This window comes from Orbicella faveolata, unplaced genomic scaffold (assembly GCF_042242905.1).
Source record: "Orbicella faveolata isolate gen_17 unplaced genomic scaffold, um_ofav_v1 contig_35, whole genome shotgun sequence".
NCBI lineage: Eukaryota > Metazoa > Cnidaria > Anthozoa > Scleractinia > Merulinidae > Orbicella > Orbicella faveolata.
The window spans coordinates 17,407,210-17,427,571 of record NW_028301564.1 but is presented as its reverse complement, the minus strand read 5'-3'; the positions used below and the strand labels follow the sequence as shown (position 1 = coordinate 17,427,571).

Below are 20,362 nucleotides of genomic sequence, written 5' to 3'. Positions count from 1 at the left end.
TTGTGGGAAAAACTAACTGCACTCTAACTCAAATGAGCATAGAGTAATTTATCAGACTTTACACGGAACATGTCAGTCCAGATGAATTACAGTCTTGTTGCCTTTACCTGTGTGTTTTCACTCTCTTGTGTTGAAATGCTAAAGTTGGAGTCTAGCACACTTCTTTTGGGTGTGAAGTCACTTCTCGTGTGGGACAATCAACTTGTCTTAGTGAATGAACTTCCTGGGAGAGATTCGCTACAGAGCAAGGTGACCAAATACCACAAATAAGTCTGGGTAATCAAATGGTATGCTTGTGAAATTAGGAATAATTTCACACATGTTCTCAAAATTCTTATAATTTCCCTGAGCCTTAAGGCGAAGGAAATTATCTGAAATTTGACAAAATGCAAATGAAATCATTTCCTAATTTCACAAGCATACCATTTGATTACCTTTTAATATCATAGATGACAAATTTCGCTTACAATCATGGATCTTTGACTTTATTGTACCATGGGGGGAAATTCCGTGTCAAATGTTACCATGGCAATTTTTATAATTTCACATGTGAAATTATAAATTTCTGCCTTAAAACACTAAACTGTCATGCCAAAATTAAGGAGTAATTTATTTGTCACCAATGATATAATTTATTGCAAAAACTGCAGTACAAATCAAATGATAATACAATTATTCAAAAGACTTTAATTTCCCAAATGACAAACACAATTTATGATGGTCAGCATCCAAAATACAAGTCAGCCATATGACATTACTGTATTAGGTATTCACAAACGTTTACAGGAATATTGTTAATTAGCTTTAATTTGGCAGTTAAGCCACAGAAACAAAGCACATCGCAGAGAAATTGATCACAGAAATCCAAATGCAGCACCAAGTCAAAAATACTTTCAATTTTAAGTTTAAATCGTCTTGTGGAACGAGAAAGTAAAACTGTAGCAGACCAATTGCAAGCATCATTATATAACATCATTTTGAAGTTCCCACGGCGTCACGTAGGAAATGTTCTGTAGAAATTCACATCGCAATAAGCTGAAAAATTCACTCGTCATTTGCATAGTCCTTTGGGTTCTTTCTGTTCCGTTGGCGAAAGTCTTCCATAGCCCAGGTGTAGAGCAATATTCCAGAGATGAAAGCCGGTAGCTGATAAGGTAACTGCGTTCTCACTCGTCTGGCCATGTTTGCAATGCTCTTCGTCACCCCAGCAAAAGCGCGTTGCTCAAATGGAGACAGAGAGTACGTAACAATGTTCTTGCCCTTTGTTAACGAACCAAATTTCCTGCCCATAGTGAACCAAACGAAGGGAAAGCACCAAAGACAGTCGAAACGATCTCAGCAATGTCCAATATGGCGTCTGCCAAAGAGGCTTGTAAACGCGCTAAGGGCCATGGGATTGGTATTTTCGTATTCCCGAACAAGACCGGAATTTACCGACAATTTCCGATTGCTGCTGACAGTAGTTTACGGCTGTGACTGCGGGCTCGCGGGAAGTTGCTACTTCACTTACTCCAAATTTTCCGCTTTCCGCACTGATAAAGGACATTTCATTCAAATTTGCTTTTGTGGCCTCATGTTGTGGGAAATTATTCGGTAAGATTTAATACCTTACAGGTTTACTGATACGGTTGTGTTTTAGCCTCCGTCATGCAGTCAGAGAGAGAGAAAGGCAGGAAAGAAGACGATCGCTACCGGCTAGTTGTTCCAAAACATGCTCAAACCAAGGAACTACTCAGCAGTGCTCACTCAAAACACAACCGTAGCAATGCCATCAAGACCACAAAATATTCACTATGGTCCTTCCTTCCAAAAAACTTATTCGAACAGTTCCATCGCTTTGCGAACATTTATTTTCTGGGAATTGTTATTTTAAATTTGATCCCAGAAATTAACGCATTCGGGAAGTACATCGCCATGGTACCTTTGATTTTCGTTCTTTCCGTGACCGCAATCAAAGACTTGTTCGAAGATCGAAGACGATACAAGTCCGACAAGGCAGTGAATAACAGCATTTGTCATGTTTTTAACAGGTAAGATTTTTTTTGTGATTTCGTGTAAGCTTATTTTTAATTTAAATGGACTGTATTTTCTTGGATCATTTGCATATGTTTATTTGTCGACGTGGAAATCCTGGCATGTCAGATCCCTGGCTTTATGTTAGCTCAACAACTTTATTAATGTTAAGCAATATTTCGTGTCAAACTTCAGGGATGTTGCTAAATTAAAAGACATTTCAATGTCGAAGCTAGCACCTTACGTCAACTCGATTATACACTGACGCCTCTGTGGAATTTGAACTTCAAGACGTTTTCTTTTTACACATTTACAGACGGATACAATTTAGATTGTAAAGTAACCAGAGCCCACACTTGAGAGCTGTATTTTAATAAATGTTTAATGATTCAAAAGGTCGCCGTAACTTTGTGATCGATAGCAAAGTTAATGGCCTGAGCTTTCATGCTAATTGCTGCAGCTAGCGCTAATAGTTATAAATTCATTTGTTTCACGAATTTCTGTTTCTTGCACGAATTTCCATTTCTTACACGCATTAAATAATGAAACTTAAGCTTAAGAGCGCTTAAGTTTCAGCACAATTAATTGACTGCAAGCTCTGTGTGGGTACAGTGACACACATGTTGACATAAATTGTTTTGATGAGTTATTAAATATCTCACTGGTGGTAAAATTTTGACACTTGTAGTTGATAATTAAAAAACGTTACTGTAAGAGCCTTTTGTGATATCCTGTGAAGTTAAGTCTCACAAAGAACAATTATTGTAGATGTACTACTACATGTCCTGAGAAGAAATTTGTCTATAAACTTCAAGTGAAAGGCCAAAACCAATTTACAGATAATCAGATAATATTATATTTGAAAATACATTCCCAAATCATTAATAATGCATCAAGTTATAAACAAAGGGAATCATGACCACGACAGAGTTTGGATTTCATTGCATAAATTTTTACAATTTATTTGTCTGTCTTCTTCTTAGTCGAAGCTTTGATTGAGAAGATATATCAAACACTCGACACCATGTTTGACCACATTTCTAAATACCTAGAAGTTCACCAAGAATGCTCTACTATGCATCTTATTTTTAACTCTCTTCTTGGTGTTTGGAAATGTGGTCAAACACAGTCTTTTAGTGTTTGATATACACTTAATGTCTCAAATTTGATCTGTAAATTTTAAATACGGTAAAAACCCACATATAAGAACCTAGAATTTTCAAGGTCAGGCTGATCAGGTTCTGCTGTTTTAGGGTAGTTTTTCACAGTTTAGGCTGATTAGGTTCTTAAGAGGTTTTTATCTTATTTTTCAGAGGTTGTCGTAGGATAACCATTTGCAGAAATATTTTTATTAGTTATACATAATGGTTTAGAACTCGTATTTTCAACAACACTGAAAACTGCTTGCTAGTACATTTCTATATATCTTATTCTATAAGATATTTAGATTTTAAGTTGTCTATCTTGCACTGTACATAGCTTTATGGAAAACATACGGTAAAATAACGAAAATAAGCCCCGGGGCTTATATTTTTCAAAGGACCTTTTTGACTGGCTTATTTTTGGAAGGGGCTTGTATTCAGAGGGGCCTATTATAGGAGGGAAATTTGCATTTCAAAATTGGCTGGGCTTATAATTGGAGGGAAATTTGTGTCAAAATTTTTGAATGTGCAACTGGTAATATTAGGGTTTTGGCTAGAAATTCATGACAAATTAATCACCCTGAAAATGCCAAGTTCAAACACAATGGTAATAAACTTTATTAGAATGGAAATACCGTAAAAACGGTAACTTCAACCATTGTTGACCACACTGCTTTAGTGCACGGAATCATTCTTTTATGACCAAAAAAGGCTTCCAGATAATGGTGATTATGTGTGGTTTGCTTTGGTTTGTATAATTGAGGATAATTTTCAAATACAAGTTCCGGGGCTAATATTCGGAGGGGCTTATTATAGGAGGTATTTTTGTATTTCAGATTTGGGGGGCTTCTATACAGAGGGGCTTATTTTTAGAATTTTACGGTATTTCTAGTGAAAATCCAAAAAATGTAAATCAAAGAAAAATACGCATTAACTTTTTGTCAGAAGTTTCTCACACAATTAAAATCCAGAATTTAGACTGTGGTCATGAAAACTGGAGTGATTTTTTTGTATAAGAACCTATTTTTCTTTGCCAGGCCGAACAGGTTCTTATATTTTTGGGTATTTAAATGCCAGATTTCAGCCTGTAGGTTCTTAAATCACTAGGTTCTTATATGCGAGTTTTTATGGTATTTTCTTATATCAGATTGTTAATCCTTAATAAATCCAGTAGAAATTACTTGACTTCTGTTTCTCTTTCACGCGTCCATGTTTCCCTCTTTAATGTATGAAATGACAGAATTCATTGTGTGCTGGTGTAATATCTTAACCTATGAAATCTTTTAAAGTGATGCTGAAGAATACCAGCCAATAGCTTGGAAAAAAGTAGTGGTTGGTGACTTTGTCAAGCTTAAAAGTGATGAGAGCATCCCAGCAGATATCCTGTTGTTAAACACAAGTGACACGAATTCTGTGTGCCACATTGAGACAGCCAATCTTGATGGAGAGACAAATCTGAAGCAAAGAGAAGTTGTGAAAGGGCTAAACATGGTAATTGACAAGCCAGTATAAGTAAGGATTAGATATCTTCAATATTCTCCTGAACAGCAAAAAGTATCACAATTAATCAGAACTTTAAAAAAGGTTTTTTGTCTCATTTGATTGGTTTTTTGCATGCCTTATTTTTCATCAAATTGGAGTCCAACATCGAAGTGTCCAATAACATGGTGTCTTATAACACAATTTCCATGCTTCCAGTGTATTTACTGTAACATGGCTTTCTCTTCATTCCCCTTCTTTGTAGTCCTAAAATCTTTCAGAAACAATTTGCTTTTACATTTGAAAATTTTTTTGTCATATATAGAATGATAAATTTGTAATGTATTGAGGTAAATCTGATTATTCTGATTGGTTCTTCCATGGTGGGATTTTGTTATACCAACTATTTCCATGGAAATGGTCATAAGCCGTGTATTTTTTGTTTTTGGAAGCTGGCAAATTCAAATTCGAGTTCCATATAATAAATTACTCACTACCTTAGCTTGCTGGAGCCATACTGGGGAATATTGGCCCTCGGTCACTTTTGTACTTACCTGGCCTAGGGCCAATATTCCCCAGTATGGCCCTCAGGTTCAGTCAGTAGGAGGAGGTTATTATTGCCCCGAGTACGCAATACATAATTACATCTGACTGAGAAAAAATTGCATGTTAATACAGCAAGTGATAAGATTTCTATACAATTACATAAAAGTATATTTCATAATTTTTATTTTTAGGAAAATTCCAGGTTTTCCCCTGAGCAGTTCCCTTATAAGTTGAAGTGTGAAGTGCCAAATAACCATATTCACAGATTTCATGGGACTTTGTAAGTGTATTGTCAATCATAGTGAAGAGCAGCTGTTGGTAAATATTGACCGCAAGTTGTTTTAGATTAAGTAATTTAAAAATTAGCAACTGGGACTGAATACAGTCTGCATCAAATGGAACTACTCTGTGGCTAGAAAAATCACTGTCAGTGACTTATTTTCCCTGTCAGCTTAGTTATCTATTTTGTCTTTCTTAAATACTCAGAAAAATAAGAAAAAATAAATAATTAGTTATTATACTATTGTTTTTACAATCAAATTGGTTGGCCAACTGTTCAAACCATTTTTAGCAAAACAGGTTATTTTCAAATAATTTTGAATATTAAATGTTTAAAGTTACTCTTTTGATTTTGTTCACTTATAGGTGAGTCTCAAGTCATGAGTTGTATGTCCGTCACAAAACATAGATTTACCTAAAATAGAATGGTAGATTGAAAATGAAAATTCCTGACCAATAGTCATATGTTTTGAGGCTATGTCAATGCTCAGAAGTTTTGATATTCCACCAGCTGTGTTTGTTGCTCTCACCAGTGAAGTTTAAAGCCCTTTGATTAAATTACCTATTTTAAAGTTAATGGCAAGCCACTTTTATACATTCGTATACAATATTAATGCTGCTTAGCTGCAGTGTTGTTAGTTGTTTTTTCCCAAATTTATGTTACTAGAAAGCTATTCCATCTGATTTTGCAGACTAAATTGGTTTTTCTTTATTAAAATCAGAATAACTGATGACAGTAAGGAAATTCCTGTTGGCAAGAACAATTTGCTCTTACGCGGTTGTATTATTCGCAACACTGATTGGGTGGAAGGAATGGTTGTTTATGCAGGTGTGTAGTAACGTAATATTTTCAGCCTGGAGATTTTATAAAGTTTCAATAAGTTACAGTTTAGTAAGGCGTGAAAAAATCTTCTCATTGTCTGATGTAAACTGTTAGTATTGGATTCCTATAGTGTAAACTTATCATGTAATGATGATGATAATAATAGTAGTAATAATAGTAATAATAATAATGATAATGATAATGATAATAATAATAATGATGATAATGGTTTATTTAACAGATCCACAAGGTGGCTTTTCTCTGTTAAATTACATTATATTTGCAATTAAAACAAATTGCATTAGTTACAATTAAAATGATACGAGTCATGTGTGAAAAAATGGTGGAATCCTGGAAAAAATAATACTACCAGATTTGAATTACAGTAAAGTGTAATATGTAAACAGTATGCAGTTGTTTGTATCTTTCCGTAGCTTTTATTGGTGATTTTACGTTGATGTAATAAATGTTAGTGAATGTTTGCATGTCTGAATGTATGATAAAATAATCACAAAATTTTTACATGTAACAAAGATTATGAAATGTCCCTTTACTGACAGGGTGGGCTATGGACTATGTGCATTTCCTTTTCTACACATATTAATTTAAAAGAAAACCCTCTTAAACCCAGTTGAATCAAACATGTAGCTCTCAGTGCTTAACACTGGTGTCAGTAGCATGAAGTGGCTAGGAGTATTGCCAATTCCCTCTGAATGGAATGCTAGTTCATCGCAGGATTACCCCCCAGCCTTTTGTCAGGTTGCCCCAACAATAATTTCACGGGTATCCCATTTACACACCTGGGTGAAGAGAGGCACTGTAAAAGTAACATATCTAGCTTAAGAACACAACTCAATGCCCTGTGCCAGGGCATGAACCTGGACAGCTCAATCTAGGGTCCAGTACACAAACTATTAGGCCACGGCCACCATGTCTCCCACATGTAACATGTGTGCTTGTTATTTTTAGGTCATGACAGCAAAGCCCTGATGAATAACAGTGGTCCAAGATACAAACGCAGTAAGGTTGAGAGGGATCTCAATGTGGATGTCGTTGCTTGTGTTATTATCCTCTTCATTCTTTGTTTTCTTGGAGGAGTAGGTAAATACTTCCTTCCAGTTATTGATAATACACTGTTTAATGTAATTAAACAGACCTAAGCATAATGATATTTAGCCCTAAGGAAATGTTTCATTGGTTGTAAGCCTTTTTTGAATTTTGTTTGTGATTCAGTTAAAATTTAAACAGGAACTGTCATATACATGGTATATCATAAATTATATTAATTTTGTTGTTAGAAGTTCAAAATCATTAAAGCTACCTTAAGTATTAGAAGTTTGCAAATTAAAGGGCTGTGTTTTATTCTGTTGATTAATACTCAATAAATGACAGTAATAACTCATCAGACACACTGTCAGTAGCCAAAATTGGCTGTGGTCTAAAGGTTTAACTACATGTCATGTTTGTCTGAGTCCTTTAAAACAAACTGTCGAAAGTGAAATTGTTTACTCTGCAAATATGTGCAATTTTTTCAACTTTTTTCCTTACCATAAACCAATGTTATTTAGTTATGGTTTGTAAAGTTTCTATTTTAAATACCATTTGCAAGATATCTGGAAAAATTATTTTTGATTTTTTTGAAAAAGATTTTTATTGATGGTTTAGGAGTGTGAAGTTGTGTTTGACAGTCCCATGTTTCGTTCCAGGATGTGGGTTTTGGACAGACAGAAATGATTTCTTCAACAGACACTTCACGCCTGGTTCTAAGAGTTCTGATCAGCTATTTGTGAGAGAACCACTGATGGAGGGCTTCATTCGATTCTGGACATTTATCATTATTTTACAGGTTTGTTTCTAAAATTCAGTACAGATGTACAGTGGAACCCTGTTTTACGGTCACCTCGTAATTAGGGCCAATTATTTTTGTCACAACCAGTTATGTTGATCTTTCCATTGTTAATATTGTACGTACTGATTATATCTGCATTCTGAATGCTTATAAAAGAGCAGTTGTTAAGTGTAATTGTGATATACCTGTTAAGATGTCACTCAATTTAGACCAGTCATGAAATTTGACCCTAACCTGTAAATATCCTTGGGAGGTTGATGTATATGGACAAATTATATAAATTTATTCGTTAATATTGAAAATGTTTCCAGCCATGAGCCCCAAGGAAACATTTGTTTCTCTCTCTCTCAAAAAACACTCAATCCTCTTCGTTCCCGATGGAACATAGGTCGTCCACTAGTCCCCACCACCTAACCCTATTTTGAGCAGTGTGCTTCACTTCCTGCCATGTGAGCTGTCTCCCCTCCAGCTCTGCCATTCTTGTGTGCCTCCAGGTGTGCTGGGGTCTGCCTCTCTTGCACTTCCCCTGTGGGTTCCACTCCATTGCCCTCTTGGCTATGCATCCGTCTGGTCTCTCAGCATGTGGCCAATCCAACCCCAAGCCCTTTGTCATATCTCCTGCTCTACCGATCGCTGCTCTGCTTGTCTCCAGATCTCATTGCGTATTCGTCTAGGCCATCAAATCCGCAGGATGTTCCTCAGGCTCTTATTAATGAACAGTTGCAACTTCTGCTTCAATCCTCTGGTCAGCCATCAAGTGTCAGAACCATACAGAAGCACAGCCTTCACATTTGATCTTAAGACTCTCAACTTGGTCTTAGTTGTCAGTGCTGTAGACTGCCATATTGGCCTCAACATCCCAAATGCCTGCCTTGCCTTCCCAACATTTGTTTCAGATACATATAAAATGTGCTTTACCAGGGTGATGTGGTTGCCATGGTTTCATACTGTCTTGCAGTTTGACCCTCCAGCAGAAACTGAGCAGTGGAATGAGAAGTTTGGATTGAATATGGAGTATTTTTTCCAGGGCTCGCTTTTTTTGTCTGTTATGTAATATATCAAGCACGAGAGACAGTGTTTCATCAGGATATCCAAACACCAAGAAGAGAATAGAAAATATGACATGCAGCGGAGTATTTTTGAAGAAATTCAGTGTGTTTGGATAGCTGATGAAACACTCTCTTGAGTGTTTGATATATCCTCTCAATTGAAACAAAACTAAGGAGTAAACAGAGAAGTAAAATTGTCAAAATTTATGCTACATGTAATTAAGCTCTGGTATCCAAACCTTCTTGACGGTTGTGATTTCTCTATTAAATTTGAGAATTTGTGATAATATTTTTCTTTTTCTTTAGGTCCTTATACCAATCTCTCTCTATGTGTCTATGGAAGTTGTCAAGTTATTCCAAGTGTATTTTATCTCCAATGATCTGGAGCTGTATTATGTTGACATGGATCAGCCCGTGCTGTGCCGTGCACTCAACATCAATGAGGATTTAGGGCAAATCAAATATGTGTTCTCAGACAAGACAGGGACTCTGACTGAAAACAAAATGGTGTTCAAGAGGTGTACAATTGGTGGAAGGAACTTTTCTCACAAGGACAAACTTGGTATGTATGTGCATGTTATGTCAGCTTAGCTGAAAAATTAAGGGGGCATCACCCCAGGGCACCCAGCCCTTTCATCTGAATCGATGACAAATGACAATTTGTCACAGTTAAGTTTTGTTAGTGAGAATTAGTGGTGAAAAAGTCTAACTTCACTAAAGAGTGCTTGAGTGTTAGTCACTAAGTGCAGTACAAACCATCATACTGAATGACATGATTTTGGTTGCATTCAAATGTTAGAATGATGGATTCACACAAATACAATATAGTGTGTGAGACACTGTACATTAGTTGGCCAGCAGAGGATTGCTGAATTTGCTTTGGTCATTTTGATAAAAACACGGAACTGTAAATTGTGCCCTTCAATTGTGTGGAGGGACAGTGGCCACATGGTTAGTGCACTTGACTCTGTATCAAGTTGTCCCAGTTGGAGCCCCGCCTGGGGACATTGTGTTATTTTCTTGGGCAAGACACTTTACTCTCACAATACCTCACTTCACTCAGGTGTGTAAATGGGTACCGGCGAATTTAACGCTGGGGGTGACCCTGCGATTGACTAGCAACCAATCCAGGGGGAGTAGAAATACTCCTAGTTGCTTCTTACCACAGAAACTAAAGGTACGTGCCGGTTTGATGGGCCAGTTGGCTCGTATACAGACTTTACTTACCTTACCTCCACCTCTCCAATTGATGTTATATAAATTTTGTTTTATGAAGGATTAGATGCTGTTGATGCCAGACCATCATTACCAGCTGCTGATCAAATGTACCATCAAATATCTGATGGGTCAAAAGTGAGTAAAGTATAAAAGTGAGCTGTTTCCTTGTATTTGTTGACTCTGAACCTTAAGGTGATAACACACACAAGCTTATACTTGTATAGCCAAAATAGTAGGGCCCGGGGATCAGAGGCATAAGAATCAAACCTGTAAGCTCTAACCTTTCAGCTAAAGCAACTGATCCACAGTATTGTGCCCTCCCTCCTGTTTCCTTGCTATTAATGAAAATAGTTTGTGTATAAAAGCTGAAGTTGTCACCAAGAATAGACCACATGGAAATAGCCTTTTGGCTTAAAATACTTGTATTTTGCCTCTGTTTGGAAATGAAACCTGGTACAAAGTCTTGCTCATACAAAGATTAATTTAAAATTTCATACAAGTCAATAAATCATAAAAGTTTTTGCAGCAGGCCTCGTTTTGAAAAAGAGGCAAGACGTAGTTTGGGAAATAGCTTATCTCTTCAACAGCAAATAGTAGTTACTAAACCAATTTAAAGCATAGAACAGGTGTCAGTCGTGACCAAATTCAGATTATTTTTCTCTTATTAATGGTGGTTGATGGGATCATGCTTCAGGTCCTACACTGCTTATTATAAACAAAGCCCAAAGTTCTGTGGTAGCCAACACATTTTATAAGGTCAAATTATTCTCGCATTTTGATTGGGTCTTATAGATGACATCATTGACATCTTTTTTGGTTTCTTTGTTGTTTAAAACAAACAGATTCCATGTTGCTGTGCGTCTGTTCAGTAATAGTTCACAGAAGATGTCAGAATGCGGTAAGAAACATCAGTGACACACGCGGCTATCGCCTTGTGTACCACTTTTTTGTTTTTACAACATTTTGACCTGTGATCAATTACTGAACAGACGCACGGCAAAATGGTATCTATTTGCTAAGGTGATCATAAGATAAGCGGTAAAAATTATTAACCCCGCTTCGTTCTTTCCTTATAGGGTGATGAAATTTACTGGGATAAAGAGCTTGCACAAGCAATAGAGGCGAACGGCAAAGCAGGTTATCCCTGCGGACCGCAGAGCTCTTATCTGAGAGAGTTCTTTATACTACTAGCTATATGCAATACTGTGGTTGTAACGAGAAAGCCTCCAGACACACAAAACAGTAGAAATTCAAGGTTAGATGAAACTGATTTACCCAATAGCCCGGACAGTAACCTCGCCCCGTTAGATTTAGGCGAGTATGGAACTCTGAACAATCACCTTAGCCCTGATTACGGGTCCGTACGTACACGGACAAGTGATTCAAGCACAGGACACTTAAACTTGGGTGTGTCAGCAAGCCCTGTAAAACCCTCTCTTGAGAATTTGTCAAAAAGGCCCAAGAGCCCGTCGTCTTTAATAGAACCAGCAGATGCCTTTAATACGGCGAACGAGGAGCTTATTTACGAAGCGGAGTCGCCCGATGAGGCAGCTCTCGTGAAAGCTGCTCAGTTGTACGGTTATAAACTTCTCTCGCGCAGTCCCGAGAAAGTGACGTTGTATATACCAGGCGAGGGTGAAGTGACGTATGAATTACTTCACGTGCTGCCATTTGACTCTTCACGTAAGCGTATGTCAATTGTCGTGCGCCGGGAGGATGATAGTAGTATTGTACTGTACTGTAAGGGAGCTGATTCTGCTGTGCTTCCAAAGTTGGAGCGATCCAATCAACAGTTCATGGCAGATGAGGTTGATGCTGGTGAAGGAACGTGGGCTGCTAGGCGTGAAAGCAGGGGCTCTTTAGTGGAGGAAACTGCTTCTCATTTGGATCTCTATGCCAGAGATGGACTCAGAACTCTGTGTATGGCGAGAAGGGTAAGTGACGGTCAAAACAGTTTCACTTCAAAGGGAGGCAAGTTGAAGAAATCGCAAATTTAATTATTCATGATGTTGAAGAACCCAACGGTAACAGTTTGTAGTACTGCTCAATAGCTTTAATTTGAATGGTCACACACCAAGGTTTAATCTACAGACTCAAAGTAAGAACCACGATGTACAGCATAGTAAACAGTACCACATGAAAGTACTGCTCAGTAGCTTTTATTTGAATGGTTACATATTCGGGTTTCATCCACAGGATGAAAAGTTAGAACCACCATGTAGAGCATAATAAACAGTACCACATGAAAGTATTGCTCAGTAGCTTTTATTTGAATGGTTACACATTCGGGTTTCATCCACAGGATGAAAAGTTAGAACCACCATGCACAGCATAACAAACAGTACCACATGAAAGTACTGCTCAGTAGCTTTTATTTGAATGGTTACATATTCGGGTTTCATCCACAGGATGAAAAGTTAGAACCACCATGTAGAGCATAATAAACAGTACCACATGAAAGTATTGCTCAGTAGCTTTTATTTGAATGGTTACACATTCGGGTTTCATCCACAGGATGAAAAGTTAGAACCACCATGCACAGCATAACAAACAGTACCACATGAAAGTACTGCTCAGTAGCTTTTATTTGAATGGTTACATATTCGGGTTTCATCCACAGGATGAAAAGTTAGAACCACCATGTAGAGCATAATAAACAGTACCACATGAAAGTATTGCTCAGTAGCTTTTATTTGAATGGTTACATATTCGGGTTTCATCCACAGGATGAAAAGTTAGAACCACCATGTAGAGCATAATAAACAGTACCACATGAAAGTATTGCTCAGTAGCTTTTATTTGAATGGCTACACATTCGGGTTTCATCCACAGGATGAAAAGTTAGAACCACCATGCACAGCATAACAAACAGTACCACATGAAAGTACTGCTCAGTAGCTTTTATTTGAATGGTTACATATTCGGGTTTCATCCACAGGATGAAAAGTTAGAACCACCATGTAGAGCATAATAAACAGTACCACATGAAAGTATTGCTCAGTAGCTTTTATTTGAATGGTTACACATTCGGGTTTCATCCACAGGATGAAAAGTTAGAACCACCATGCACAGCATAACAAACAGTACCACATGAAAGAACTGCTCAATAGCTTTCATTCGTCACACCTTATGGTTTTATCCACATTGATAACAGGTAGAACGACATTCTACGTTTTGGGAGTGAAAGATTTGATAAACTTGTACGTTATACCTGGAACTAAGCACTAACTTAATTTCCGACTGCTTTAGGATTTATCAATTGGTGATTACCAAGAATGGTTAGAACAACACAGGCAAGCTGAAACAGCGCTTCACGACCGAGAAAGGCTCCTTCACGCATCGGCCCATAAACTGGAGTGTAAAATGGAACTCCTGGGCGCCACTGGCATCGAGGACCGCTTGCAAGATGGAGTCCCTGAGACAATTGCTAGATTACGCGAGGGAGGCCTTAAAGTATGGGTCCTCACAGGAGACAAGCAGGTGATTGAACAAAGGAAATATAGTTACTGTAATGTCTACCAATAACAAAACATTTTGGTGACATTACTTAGTGCCACATCTTAAGAAGTCAAAACTGGATTTAAAGGTTTTTCTACAAATATATTTCCATCGATAATTTGGGAGAAATATCTCTCACTGAGATATCTCTGATTGATGTATGGCTTTGTGGTTCACATAAAAAAAAAATCACGCTATCAATATCAAATAGAAGTTTGCTTGTTTGTTTGAGTTTGTGGACCATTGAATTCAATATTCCCCCTTCGATCTGAAGATAAGTATAGGTTGCAGAATGGCGAATAATCACTTTTTTAGTTTTCCTTTTGGCAACGATCATAAGTGCCTTTCAAATTAATCTTTACTTCAGTTCACTTACTACATATATATATTTTTTTGTAGGAAACAGCAATTAATATTGCATATGCTTCCAGATTGCTGGACAAAACTATGCAGATGGTTATTCTGAACGCAAAATCCAAGGTAAACACACTAAATGTAGATATATGGTGGAATGCCGGTGATTTCTCGAATCCTTGATTTTTTTAACGTCTCGATAACTCGAACCAAATTTCGTTTCCTTCCTCTTAATCCAAAAGTGTAATTTTACCGCCGACTTTTCAAACCAATTTTATTTTCCCTTGGAGGTTCGAAAAAAAACAGGATTCCAGTGTATACAGATTGTTGTTTGTAACGTGGTCTATCCATCGACACCACTCAAAACAGAATGAAATGTCACGATGTTCTTTTTTTGCGGCCAAGAGAGGATGAAGGGTAGCATATATGCCTTATTCCCAGGGTACCCCCTCTCAAGCTGTGTTTAGACATGATACCCAGTTCCAGTTCTCCAGCGTAAATATTCCCCCGTGTGTTGCGTGGATATTTTCGTAGAGGGTGAAAATGCCATTAAAGCGGCTTGGCCTGTCCACATGAGCAGAATTCGCGTCACTGGTTGGCTATTTCTAGACACTCGTGGGATTTCCAAAACCAGTAGAAACTGCGTTCGACAAAAAGGAGAACGCAGTCGTAATGCACACTGGAGGGAGATTTTATGGGACAATCGGCCAGACGGGTGGTGGTTCTTGGACGTAACATTAGAGAGATTGCCTTGTGAGTAAGGCCTATGTGATTCACTCTCTCACCTTACATCCTCTTTTGTCACGGCAGAATGAATGCGAAGCCCAGATCACATCTTGGCTGTTACACTTCCAGTCTGAAGTAGTTAGCATCGCCAGCGGCAGTTCCTCCAACACAGTGTCAGGACACATAAATCCACCACCCACTGACGGTCAATCAATCGGACTAGTGATTGACGGACGGACACTCATGTACGCGTTAGAAGAACCGTTGAATCGCAAGTTCTTGGATTTAGCGAAACGTTGTCAAGCTGTTCTTTGTTGCAGAGCTACGCCACTGCAGAAGGTTAGTTGCGTTGTGTCTGGTTCGAGTAATTTTCTCTTGTAGTCTTGTCGAGAATCGAGTCATGCGGGTTTGAATCTGTAATCTTGTGAGAATTTAGTGACGCAAGGAAAGAGTGTTGTAAAATGGATTAACCAAGGGGAAATAATTGTAGTTAATGGAATCTTTAACAAGTGGTGGACTCTGCAAAATATTCAGTGTTGCCGAGCCATAGCGAGGTAGTTCTTTATTCCTGACCTCTCCTGCCATATTTACTGAAAAGCTACTTGTCAGTCTGAAAAACGACCTCTAAAGATATCGGCGATCCCTATTTACTGCAGGAGTTGAATTTTGTTATCATAGTGGCAAAGAATTCTTGCTTTACGTAACTAACCCCATTTAAACGAATTTCCTTAGTCTGGAGTCGTTCAACTTGTCAGAAATGGGCTGAAAACGATGACGTTAGCCATTGGTGACGGCGCTAATGACGTAAGCATGATCCAAATGGCCGATGTAGGCATTGGTATCTCGGGACAGGAAGGCATGCAGGCTGTCATGGCCAGCGACTTCGCCATTGGGCGGTTTAAATCCCTCTCTCGTCTCCTATTGGTCCATGGACATTGGTGTTATGATCGCATCTGCAAGATGTTCCTGTATTTCTTCTTCAAGAATGCTGTAAGTTCCTGAAAATTGCGTTAGCAGTTACCCGCACAGTTTGACGGCTTTTAATATTGCTCGGTATGGAAAAGCGAAAAAAAGGTGTTCAACCAAATTTGTTTTCCGCTTTATTGAAGCTTTTTTGAAAGAAGTGTAACGCAAGATCAGGATATTTTATGCGACTCTGTTGCTCACAAACTGGTTTTACAAAGTCGAATATTTTGCTATTGAAAATCTCAATTTTATTTCCAAGCTCGTTTCAGCTGAACTCTTTAACTTCCCTTAATAAAGGTAAAAGGTAAAGTCTGCATATGGGCCATGTGGCCCATCAGGCCGAAGCTTATCCCGGTTTCTGTAGCATGAAGCGACTAGGAGTATTTCTACTCCCCTCTGGATGGGTTGCTAGTCCATTGCAGGGTTACCCCCAGCATTAAGTTCACCGGTACCCATTTAAACACTTGGGTGGAGAGAGGCACTGTGAGAGCAAAGTGTCTTGCCCAAGAACACAACACAGTGTCCCAGGCCAGGGCTCGAACCCGGACCGCTCGATCCGGAGACGAGCACACTAACCATGAAGCCACCGCACCTCCTAACATCTTCAGATGGTAATACAGCCTCACTTACTTGTTTTTCTCTTCTTAACCTTTCAGATGTTTGTATTAGTTCTGTTCTGGTTTCAACTGTACAATGGTTTCTCTGGTTCAAATGCCATTGATGATATGTCGCTGATTCTCTTTAATCTTGCTTTTACCGCGGTCCCGCCCGTCATTTGTGGAATACTGGATAAAGATGTTCCTGATCATATACTGAGCAGAAAGCCGGCTCTTTACAAATCGGGACAAAACAGCGAGGTACAGCACAAAAGCCTCGTCAATATGTTGCATTCATGTTACGTAATATATCAAACACGAGAGACAGTGTTTCATCGGGATATCCAAATACCGAGAAGAGAGTTGAGAATACGACGCGGAGCGGAGTATTTTCGACGAAATTCGAGGTGTTTGGATAGTCGATGAAACACAGTCTCGAGTGTTTGATCTATCTTCTCAATCGAAACAAAAACTAAGGAGTAAACGAAGAAGTAAAACCTTCAAAATCTGTGCTAATTAAGACCGGGTATCCAAAGCTCCTTCACGGTTGTGATTTTCTTTGTTTTAACTTGATGAAGAATTAATGAGTTCGAGGAAATTAGTTCATAGTTCTCCTATGACTTGTCTCTAAAATATTGGGTTGGTTGTACGAACTAATGAAAATATTGAAACGCTGAAAGTTATGGCACCCTTAAGAGTCACAATAGGAGCACGAACTTGGTGTTCCACTCCTCGAGCAAGGCAATGTTTCCCATCGGTCAGACGGCAATTTTATGCCAACAATGTCTTTTCAACGTCACTCAGAGATAAGTAGATTCTGAAGTTTATCAATCAGTTTTAGGAGCTGTTTTTTTTTTTTACTTAGTATCACTAACCGAAATTTCAAGCCGTGAAGTTCCACACGGCGTCTTTTTGGCAGAGTGCGACTCAAGGACACGTCTGAAATTCACGCTAATCACTCACAAGTTAATAGAATTGAAGATCTGTAAGTTTTGATATGCTATCTTTTTATTCATAGCTATACACAAGAAAGCTCTTTTGGCTCACCATTTTAGATGCTTTGTATGAAAGTGTAGTGATATTTTTTGCTGCTTACCTGGTAAGTATTGTGAAAAGGCTAGTTAAATTATGTTCGAACCAGCCCGTTATGTCTTTATTTTCGGCATGCAAAAAACTGTCAGTTTTGTTTTTTTCAGTATTGCAAAACTACTTATGAACCGAAGAAACTCATTACAATAGTTGTTCAAGGTGCAAAAACACACATTATCCTGTTTTTTCCCGGTTAACGTCAAGTTTAACCTTTGGTTATCTGCCGATGTAGCGGGTATGAATTTCTTTTGAAGCTTATCTCCCGAAAGTATGTATTGTAAAAACTTATAGTTGAATGAATGTCATCAGTTATTTGTTCGTCTCGTATTTCGTTCCAGGTGTACAATGGAAGCACAGCCGGCTTGAGAATGGTTGGAGTGACGCTACATCAGAGTTCAGTGATTGTTGCTAATTTGTACTTGGCACTTATAACAGCACAGTGGGTAAGCAAGAATATTACTCATGCAAGAGAATGTTTCAAATGTCAGTCATATGTTTGAACTGCGGGATAAAGATTGAAAGACAGTAGAGATCAGGTAGAGATCGTCGCAGTTATGTACGCAACTAATGCTCTTGCGAAATTAAAGTTCGTCAAAAAGTTCATCAAAAATACTCCGCGACGCGTCGTATTTTCAACTCTCTCAGTTCTCGGTGTTTGGAGATGTGGTCAAACACGGTCTTTCGTGTTTGATATATTTTTCTGGAGTTTTCCCTCTCAAGCTACACGACAGAGCTAGAAAAAAAAATTCATATAGTAATGTTTTTGAGCGATATGACAGGGGCTGAATTGCTGACATGCTCTAAACTGTATAAAAGGCAAGTTTATCAAATTCGAAACCTTCTGCAATACTGTTAAATTTGTTAACATTGGTTGTTATTGCGCTGCAGACAATCCTCCACCATGTGATTTTATGGGGCAGTATTGTTCTCTCGTTCTTGTGGTACTTTGTACTCGGCGGCTTAGAACGTTTCCTTTGGGATATGTACTTCGTACCGTTTGTAACCATGGCAACTATGGAATTCTGGGCTGTCTGCGCAATAAGTGCAGTGTTGGCTCTTCTTCCAAGGTAAAGTAGGTTTGTTCTTTATTTACTGCGGTCTTGGGATAATTAATAACGGTTTATATGTCATTTTGTTGCCTCACGACAGGGTTGTGATGATGGTGGCTCGGCACACGATCTGGCCGACAGAAATCCACAAGGCTCAGTTAGAGTCAAAAGGCCGTGAACCATCGGATTCACTCAGGAGTAGAATCACTTACGTGGAGCAAAGTCCTGAAATTCAGAGGACAGGCGCGTCTGTTTCCCTGTAACGTGACCTGAAGATCAGGGCGACTATTTTCTGATATACTTCGTCTGTGAAGGTGATGGTTGTTATCACACAAGTGGGCGTCGCTAAAGTGGGCGTCGCTAAAAGTGGACGCGTTTCGTTTGTTGAATGGCCTCGCGGGCAAAACACACCCATAACAGCAGGGACACAACCATAAAAGACAAGGGAAACACATGGCAAACAATGTGGACGGTTTCATTTAGATTGCAGAGTCCTTAACTTTGCATGGAAATATTTAATCTTAGTAAATTAAGCGTAGATTTCTTCATGTGAACTACTCAAGTCTGTCGCAACAAAGTTAAACTCCTGTTACTTAGTTTTGTATCTTTATGTGTCAATTAGGTATTTCTCCAACATTATTTACATGTAAAAACCGAATTATTTGTTGCTACGAGTCCGAATGGAGATTTTGCATAATTTATGTCGTTTTGAAACTGGCACATGTACTGTTTTATTTACAATATTTCTGGAAAAATAGTTAGAAGCAAATTAAATAAAGAATACATGTATGTCATTTAGTTTTGGTAAGACTAAGCTTACAATTTAGTGATGCCTTGCGAAATATGCTTTTGGGGGAAAAGTAATTTTAATAGTGAAAACTGTCAAACAGCATCAACTTTTCAGTTAGGAAATTAAAGTGGAAATCTTTTTCCTCAATCTGCCTAGATTCACTGGTGTGACTGACTGTATTTAGAACTTGGCCATGACGGAATGTTTCAAGCAAACCCTTGTTAGATTGCAAAACAATGAGTAACTTAGACAACACTGTCCTTATTCCTAAAAGAAGCCAAACACTAAGAGCTTTCAGTATTATATAAACAATAGCCTCCATTTGGCGCGAAAATATGCTCGGATGTATGTCCGCGGACATTATCTGTGAACTTTGCGGAACAGATAATGTCCAAGGACAAATATGCGAGCATATTTTCACCCCCACATGGAGGCTATTGTATTTATTATCATTCAAATCTTTTTTGCAACATGGGCAGTTTTGAAAATTGTTTTAGCTGGAGCATATTCAGTCACGTAACGCGTTTAGACCAATCGCGAGCGAGCGAGCTAAAATATTTGATGGATTATAAGTAAAGATAAGATTGTAGTACTTTGAAAATATATTGGGATGACACGTGACAACAGCGAAAACGTGAGCTTTTCGTAAAGGTAGATTTTCGATAAAACGCTGTGTTAAGTTAACACCTCGAGCATTCAATAAGTCCCCCAGGGTTACAATGGAGAAATACGATATTTCATTTCAGACTTCACCTCAGGTTCCTACACTCCGACCCATTCTGTTGCCGGCAGTCGGTTTCAGTCCTTATTGAGGACATATGGTGATATTTTGCTGTTGTCGAGGAGACGGGGTGGTGGGAATCACTCCGTACTGTTTTTCCTCGTGTAATAAATGA

At 38.3% G+C, this 20,362-nt stretch overlaps 1 protein-coding gene across 1 annotated transcript; it reads left to right on the top strand.

Annotated features, from left to right (window-relative positions):
• The first annotated feature begins 1,476 nt into the window (after positions 1 to 1,476).
• Positions 1,477 to 19,613, top strand: LOC110042240 (phospholipid-transporting ATPase VD-like). Its single transcript, XM_089273566.1, has 18 exons — positions 1,477 to 2,030; positions 4,445 to 4,646; positions 5,372 to 5,460; positions 6,182 to 6,288; positions 7,252 to 7,383; positions 7,989 to 8,128; positions 9,487 to 9,742; positions 10,457 to 10,533; positions 11,475 to 12,332; positions 13,648 to 13,878; positions 14,296 to 14,376; positions 15,061 to 15,315; positions 15,709 to 15,966; positions 16,599 to 16,799; positions 17,557 to 17,637; positions 17,966 to 18,070; positions 18,516 to 18,694; positions 18,777 to 19,613. The coding sequence occupies exons 1-18, from the start codon at positions 1,648 to 1,650 to the stop codon at positions 18,937 to 18,939; spliced, it is 3,798 nt and encodes a 1,265-aa protein (XP_089129692.1). The 5' UTR covers positions 1,477 to 1,647; the 3' UTR covers positions 18,940 to 19,613.
• Positions 19,614 to 20,362: the final 749 nt, after the last annotated feature.

Coding starts and splice junctions, on each gene's coding strand:
- LOC110042240 (XM_089273566.1), top strand. CDS start 1,648: ATGCAGTCAGAGAGAGAGAAAGGCAGGAAAGAAGACGATCGCTACCGG. Junction 10,534..11,474: donor AAATATCTGATGGGTCAAAA/GTGAGTAAAGTA, acceptor CTTTCCTTATAG/GGTGATGAAATTTACTGGGA. Junction 12,333..13,647: donor CTCTGTGTATGGCGAGAAGG/GTAAGTGACGGT, acceptor CGACTGCTTTAG/GATTTATCAATTGGTGATTA.